This window comes from Hyperolius riggenbachi, chromosome 3 (genome assembly GCF_040937935.1).
Source record: "Hyperolius riggenbachi isolate aHypRig1 chromosome 3, aHypRig1.pri, whole genome shotgun sequence".
Lineage (NCBI taxonomy): Eukaryota > Metazoa > Chordata > Amphibia > Anura > Hyperoliidae > Hyperolius > Hyperolius riggenbachi.
Window position 1 is genome coordinate 368,891,725 of NC_090648.1, and position 8,342 is coordinate 368,900,066.

At 42.1% G+C, this 8,342-nt stretch overlaps 1 protein-coding gene across 1 annotated transcript; it reads right to left on the reverse strand.

Annotated features, from left to right (window-relative positions):
* Nucleotides 1-4,522: 4,522 nt before the first annotated feature.
* On the reverse strand, nucleotides 4,523-7,847 carry DUSP1 (dual specificity phosphatase 1). Its single transcript, XM_068277161.1, has 4 exons — nucleotides 7,164-7,847; nucleotides 6,836-6,984; nucleotides 6,138-6,357; nucleotides 4,523-5,593 (listed from the first exon to the last, which is right to left on the reverse strand). The coding sequence occupies exons 1-4, from the start codon at nucleotides 7,531-7,533 to the stop codon at nucleotides 5,223-5,225; spliced, it is 1,110 nt and encodes a 369-aa protein (XP_068133262.1). The 5' UTR covers nucleotides 7,534-7,847; the 3' UTR covers nucleotides 4,523-5,222.
* Nucleotides 7,848-8,342: the final 495 nt, after the last annotated feature.

Genomic DNA, 8,342 nt, shown 5'->3' on the forward strand with positions numbered 1-8,342 from the left:
CAGAGATCTACAGCTCAGGTGGGAGACTCTGTCCATAGGACAAATATTAGTCATGCACTGTACAAAGATGGCCTTTATGGAAGAGTGGCAAGAAGAAAGGCATTGTTAACAGAAAGCATAAGAAGTCCCGTTTGCAGTTTGCCACAAGCCATGTGAGGGACACAGCAACCATGTGGAAGAAGGTGCTCTGGTCAGATGAGACCAAAATGGAACTTTTTGGCCAAAATGCAAAACGCTATATGTGGCAGAAAACGAACACTGCACATCACTCTGAACACACCATCCCCACTGTCAAATATGGTGGTGGCAGCATCATGCTCGGGGGATGCATCTCTTCAGCAGGGACAGGGAAGCTGGTCAGAGTTGATGGGAAGATGGATGGAGCCAAATACAGGGCAAACTTGGAAGAAAACCTTTTGGAGACTGCAAAAGACTTGAGACTGGGGCGGAGATTCACCTTCCAGCAGGACAATGACCCTAAGCATAAAGCCATGGCAACAATGGAATGGTTTAAAACAAAACATATCTATGTGTTAGAATGGCCCAGTCAAAGTCCAGATCTAAATCCAATCGAGAATCTATGGCAAGATCTGAAAACTGCTGTTCACAAACGCTGTCCATCTAATCTGAGTGAGCTGGAGCTGTTTTGCCAAGAAGAATGGGCAAGGATTTCAGTCTCTAGATGTGCAAAGCTGGTAGAGACATACCCTAAAAGACTGGCAGCTGTAATTGCAGCAAAAGGTGGTTCTACAAAGTATTGACTCAGGGGGCCGAATAATTACGCACACCCCACTTTGCAGTTATTTATTTGTAAAAATGTTTGGAATGATGTATGATTTTCGATCCACTTCTCACGTGTACACCACTTTGTACTGGTCTTCCACGTGGAATGCCAATAACATTGATGCATGTTTGTGGCAGTAACAGGACAAAATGTGGAAAACTTCAAGGGGGCCGAATACTTTTGCAACCCACTGTATATATATATATATATATATATATAGTGTGTATGGATCTGTGTTACCTATTCATGTATATTAATGTACAACAGTGACACAGGAAACAATGGCACTGCAATAATAGTTTTGGTGATTGGAAATGCCCATGTGTTTTTTTTATTCAGATAAAGGGTTATTTCACTGGCAACAAATCTTCCTTTCGAATGGACGGGTGTTTTAAATATAATAGAGCAAGTAGCAGAGTGCTTAATGCAGAAAGCTGCACCCACAGCAACCAATCAGAAGGCATTTTGAACTCTTTTAACCACTTGAGGACCACAGTGTTAGGGCTGTTTCACACGTGCGTTTTTGTGGCATTTAATGCAGCGTTTCAGATGCAGCGTTTTTTGGGATATACCGCCATCCCATTCAAGTGAATAGGAGTGTTTAGAGCTGGCTTTTGCAGGCTTTCATGAAAGCCTGGCGGTAGATCCTGGTGTAACATGTTGCTTTCAGAGGAGGTAAACAATAGCAGAGTCCAGAATTGCTAGCCTTGAACGCTTCCTAAAAGCCTTCAAAAGCTAGTGTCTAAACACTAGCATTTAAACGCCGGCGTTTGAACATGGCGCAGAGTGAAAGCTCGGCAGAAGCCCGTGTGAACCCGCCCTTAAACCCCCCTAAAGACCAGGCTATTTTTCAATAAATTGGCCACTGCAGCTTTAAAGTGAACCCGAGGTGGGTTTGAAGAATATTATCTGCATACAGAGGCTGGATCTGCCTATACAGCCCAGCCTCTGTTGCTATCCCAAACCCCCCTAAGGTCCCCCTGCACTCGGCAATCCCTCATAAATCACAGCCACGCTGCTGACAAACAGCTTGTCAGAGCTGGCTGTGTTTATCTCTATAGTGTCAGTCTGCTGCTCTCCCCGCCTCCTGCAGAACTCCAGTCCCCGCCTGCATCCCTTCCCTCCCTGCTGATTGGAGGGAAGGGACGGGGGCAGGGACCGGAGCTATGCAGGAGGCGGGGGAGCAGCTGAGACTGACACTACAGATGTAAACACAGCCTCACAGCACGGCTGTGATTTATGAGAGATTGCAGAGTGCAGGGGGATCTTAGTGGGGTTTGGGATAGCAACAGAGGCTGGGCTGTATAGGCAGATCCAGCCTCTGTATGCAGATAACATTCTTTAAACACACCTCGGGTTCTCTTTAAGGCCAAGCTGCAGGGCCACATGACACAGCACACAAGTGTTTCCTCCCCCCTTTTCTCAGGGTCTTATCATCCCCCAGATGTTTGTTTTTTTATTTATTTTTGTTTGTGTTTCTTTTTAATAAAAACGTTTTTTCTATACTATTGTATACCCCTGGGGGGGGGGGGGGGGGGGGTATACAATAGTATAGAAAATACTTTATTAAAAAAAGTTATTCCTATAAATCCCCGTGATCAGCCAATCCCCGTGATCAGCTGTCATAGGTTTCAGCCTATGACAGCCGATCACCTCTGTGCCTCAGGAGGGGACAGCCGTGTCACACGGCTGTCCCCAATACAGCGCTGCTGCGGGTAATTAGACGGCGGTTTCGCCGTCTAACAGATGCGCGCGATCTCCTGCAAAACAGAGCCCCAGGACTTTACGGTGTTAATGGTTGCCACATACTTTATATGGGGGTTATGGTTGCCACATACTTTATATGGGGGTTATGGTTGCCACATACTTTATATGGAGGTTATGGTTGTCACATACTTTATATGGGGGTTATGGTTGCTACACATTTTATATGGGGGTTATGGCTGCTACATTTGTTTTTTGAGTAATTGCAGCTGTATTTGATACTGAGGTGTAACATTTGTTGCATTTTGCATAATGTTTTCTACATTTACATGTACATTGTATGTAGTTATTATATGTATAGGTAAGTGTGCTGTGCCAGAAAAGGTGACCATGATATGCAAATTAATAATGGCTAGCGCTGTTGCCTTTTAGTACTGCAGTCCCAGATTTGGCCCGGATTTTGTCTGGAGTTTATATGTTTCCTCTGTGTTTTCTTCAGATACTCCAGTTTCCTCCCACATCCGCAAAACACACTTATGCTGATTGTCTTCACCCCTGAGTTGGCCTTAAAAAAGATAGGAACATTAGACTAGGGGTAGGACTGTGGTAGAGAGATTAGAGTGTGAGCTTCTGTGAGGTACTGTTAGTGACGTGAACTGTTCGGTGTTCTCTGTACAGTGCAGCAGAAAATGTCAGCACTATATAAATGCACAATAATATTGCAAACTTACTAAAAGAGAGGTGGAAGAAGACTGTGGCGGGCCCGTCATTCACTGATCACTCCTGTTATTATGCTGACAATATATCTAACACAGAACAAATACCTATGTTTATGTCACAAAACATTAACTGTAACTCTAAGAAAGGCTTATTTTACCTTTCAGTAGTGAGACATTTGGTGTTCTCTTTAAGGTGAATTCTAAACCCTAAATGGGTGATACCCAAACAGAAATAAAACCCTGACAGTGACTCTAATGCTGGATCCACACCATACAATTTTTTTTTGGCCGATTTACATGCCCGATCGATTATTTCCAGCATGCCCGATCTGAGATTCGAATGGGTTTTTTTAGCGATTTTCTGATCGATTTCTGTAGAAACGGAAATCGCTCATAAAATCGCTCAAAAAATCATTCGATTCTTAGATCGGACATGCTGGAAATAATCGATCGGCAAAGTAAATCGCCTGAAAAATTGTATGGTGTAGATCCAGCATAACCCTTCACTTACAAACAGATGGTGATAGGAAGCCTCTAAAGACAGCTGCAATGTCAAATTTTGGACTTGCTGTTTCCATCTAACCATTCAGATAATAGCAGTAAAGTAAAATTCTCATGAAACGCCTCCTCAAAAAAGCATAGAAATACTACTTTTCAAAAGCTTATTGCTTGTCAGAAATTGCTGCCGACCGGAACATGAATTCCTCAGTTGGTCTCTTCCATTTAGCAAGCCTTAACATTTCCATTAATTTTCTGCACATAGCTGCTGTGCTGTCAGTTAGTGCAGTGAAATAATGGCTTGTCAGTTGAAAGAGAAGAACTGATCAGGGGAATCCCCGTTTCTGTCAATAGCTAGCAGATAATGTCAGATAAAAAGTAGCATTTATTAGCAGTATTTTATATTGTGGATATTATTCTGCTGCTATTACGTGCATGACTATAGGGGTACCAGAATGGCAACATTTTTGCTTTATTGGTTCTCTAAGTAAGGAGAATATAGTATCAGCCATTTTGATCCCTTTTTAACGTAATGTCAACTGGCTGTCTTTTACACTGATCAATTGCCTTCATTAATTTCTAAGTCACACCCCCGGAACAAGCCAGTGAGGTAAAAAGAGTGTAAAAGTATAGTATGAGGTGTACCTAAAGACTAGGTAAAAGATCAGCATATTTGACAGGCAGGTTCCATTTGTTAAAGGGATACTTTGGCATGGGCACACATTATGTTTCTATTACTTCAGGGTCCCTTTCATAGTCTGCTTCGAACAACAGCTACAGAGAAGTAGAATGGAATGATGCAAGACATCGAGGCAAATTTCAATACAAAGTCATAATTTATTCTATTCTGTATAAAAAAGGTCATAGTTCTGTATTAAAAACTCTTCTCCCAGGAGAAGAAATATATTATTTTGCATCATAAATAAAATCATAGCATATGTACAGAGTTGTCAGCAAACTCAGAAGAAGGCTTGGGCCTAGTGCTTTTTCTCATCAGTGCTTTGGAAACTGAAGCTGGTCTTGAATTACAAACAGGAATTACAGTACCAGAAAATACTGAGGTATCTCTTCTTTGCTTCATTGAAGAGCTGAATTGTTAGGCTTCTGAAGGCAGGACGAAGCTTGCACAATAAATAACAGGACATACAGTTTCTCTTTACAATTTATAGGCAGCAGCCTCTCAACTTTTAGCAGTATAAAAAGTTCAGGAATGGAAATACTGTCAAATCCCCATTAAACGGAGATTATAAACAAAGTTCAGACGTACAAAGGCAGTTGTGACCTGTCTTTTTTTTTTCTTTGACTTCCTTAGTGGTTAGGAAATATACTAAAAATCATGACAAGTCGTGTCAGTTTTAAGCTCTTTGTGGTTTCACCAGTTCATCTGCTTTATAAAAACATGTCCTTCTCGTCTGGTTGGCGACCATGGCTTAAAAAGGAAAAATAAAAGTTTTTGTTTCAACTATTGCACTTTAAATAACACATACAGTCTGTGTTTCAGTCCAGTCTTTGCAGCCTCAGCAGCTTGGCGATGTAGTGATGGGACTCTGAAGGTAGCTGAGGGAGCTGGTGGCTGGGTGGACAGGTATGGAAACTGGGAAATTGAAGACAGTAGTGGTGGATGTTCCTCTGTCCAAAACTGATATTGAGGGGCTGCCAGCCTCTGCTGAACAGGAAGGTGCTAGCACTTGAGATTCAAACTGCAGGAGCTGTCCCATGAAACTGAAATTAGGGGAAATGATGCTCCTTCGCTGCTTGACAAACTCAAAAGCTTCATCCAGCTTCACTCGGTTTGTCCTCATGAGATAAGCAAGGCAGATGGTAGCAGATCGGGAGATACCAGCTTGACAATGTACAAACACTCTTCCACCTTTATTTTTTATTGAGTCTGAAAAATAAGAAAATAGGAGGTAAATAAACAGTGCAAATAAAGCTTGTACAAAATATATCATTATTTCGCTACATCTGCATTTTACTAGTATTGCAGGAAATGCTCTTGACTGATGAAAGTGAAATGTTGAATAAGGCAAGGCATCAAAATTGCCACTAGAGGGCAGTCTGTCACAGCAGTGAGTTCTACTTTTTTTCACTAGGTACTAGGTTTAACTATTTATTTTGGACTGTATTCAAAAATAACAAGTTGTTTTTTTTTTTTTACTATTCCTCTTATATTTTTCATACTCTTCACATATTTTAATTTACATTATTTTTGTAAAGATAAGTGAGCTGTGTGGCCAAAATAACGTGGCTGGGTTTAATAAAAAAAATATTGGGATTGGGAGAAATAATTAATGTAAATAAAATATTTTTCATACAAACACTGAACCGGGGACTTATGTTTATGGGCATTTATAAGTCGCCAAGAGCTAGCAATCAAGTACTTAGTAGTAAATATTGTTGTGTTTGTTTTTTCACTGAATGAAGATATTTACCTATGAAGTCGATAGCTTCATTGAACCAGGAGCTGATGTCTGCTTTGTGACTGTCTTCTACTGGGATACTTTTGTACTGATAGTGTCCCTCAAAGTGGTTGGGGCAGTTGGCAGACACATTGATCAGCGCAGTGATGCCCAGTGTGTCCAGCATGTCTTTCCTGGATGCATGGTATGCACTTCCCAGATAAAGGAAAGGTAGGATTTCCACTGGTCCTCCCTGGAAAACAAAAACAAGACACAAACATTAATCATTTGCAAAAATCCTTATGCCAAATGTCATTCCTACTAAAGGCCTGAACTATATAACAAGCTACAATTTTCCAGCAAAGTCTTCCTCGTACTGTGCGAGCTACACGGAAGAGTACCCTCACAATGTAGTTTATTATCTGGGCTTGTGTTTGAGGAAGTACGGCTGTTTTTAATACGGGTTATTGTTAAGATGGTTGGGAGGGAGAGGGGCAGAAACTTGCTTAGCTGGGTAATCTTGTAACTACACACCAAACAATGTTAATTGTACAGATTTACCAAATCAATGCAGTATAGAGCCCAATAGATTGCAACTACTTTGAAAGGATACTTTTGATGGGCTCTTATACTACATGAAAGTGGTAGAATTGAACAACCAAGATTGTATGATGTGTGGTGAGCCGTTATCAGCTAACAAAATGTGAAAAATCCAAAGCAAACATACTAACCTGATCGTAGAGAGGGGTTCCACAAGGGGTACAGTTGGAGTCAGCGCTGCCTGGTACACTGTTGGCACTGAGGGGCAAGCTCAGCCCTACTGGAGGTGAACATTTGTTGCAGAACTCAGGACATTCGGAGGAAAAGGCTTCATATCCACCTGAAAGAGAGAAATAACAGACATGAATAAGATTGCCTTCTGAATAAAATATCAGCTCTGTGTCTGTGACAGCTGTTCTACTGACAGGGGCTTTCACTGCCACTTCAAGGGCTAGGGAAAGGCTATTGTGTGAGAAGAGCGGGAAGAGTTAACAAAGGCAAGCTCTGGAGGGAATTTACCTTTCAGAAAGAAGATCCTGCAGCCTCGGGGGTCTCTGCACAGAGCATTGACTGCCAGCATCATTGTACTGTCCTTCCTGAGGGGCTCCAACTCATAGGTCCTCTCATCCAGCAGAACCACAGCCTCGTACAATCCAGCGATCAGCCTGCCCCTTTGCTCCTCATTGGGGATGATATGTTCTAAGCCCATGCTCCCCTTCGCCCTCCTCTTCACAATGGTGCTGAACCTGACATTACTGGAGCCGTGGATGTGAGCAGAGCTGAATGAAAAGAAGGATCGACAGTCCAGAATGAGGCACTTGTGCGCCCTCTCTGCCAGCAGTGCTTTCAGCGTGCAGCAATCCATGCCACAAATCTCCATATTGACCATAGCTAAGCGGCGAACACTTGTCAAAAGGGTAGAGATCAATAAGGAATCCGTGTTTCTTCTTCAGACCAGCTGAAAGCTGAACGAGTAACACTGGTTTGACTAGTTGTAACAAAAAGGAATTCACTCTCTTCCTTGTCTTTATGATGCAGTTGCCTTTTCAGATGACTTTGTCTTGGTGTAATAATATACGCTTATTGTAGAGGAAAAAAAAAAAATCTTAAAAAAGTGTAAGCCAGCCTTGTTGCTTTTCTTGTGTTACTTTAGCTGTTGTTTCCCTTCTCTTGGCTGGCTTAGCTTGAACTGCAGTGAGAGGCTCAGAGATGCTTTTTATAGAGGAAGAAGGAGGCTGGCTTTTTTTGTGAATGGGTTGTACCACGTGGACTTTAGGATGACTTCATTCCTGAATACAATCTGGACACAGCCGCGCCCCCTTGTGCCCAGCCAAATAGGATGACGTCGGGCTAAGCTGCAAAGTCAAACACACTCACACACACACACACACACTGCCTGTCATCTGGCCCTGCCCAGGCAGGAAATAAACTAGTGTAACCCTATCCGCCAGCAGCAGCACGACTCACTGCAATATCTGATTAGAACATAAGAAGAACGCAGTGTTCCCCACAGGATTTTACACAGAATTTTACCCAGAATGATTACAAATCATTTATAAAGCTGGAATCTGAAGGGCTGCATTGAGAACAAATGGATGAGCATTTGGTCTGGAATCTGCAACAGCCCTGATTGACCACCCAAAAATTCACAACACATTGATCAGTTTAGGATGATAAAGAAGTGTGTTTATTTAAGTC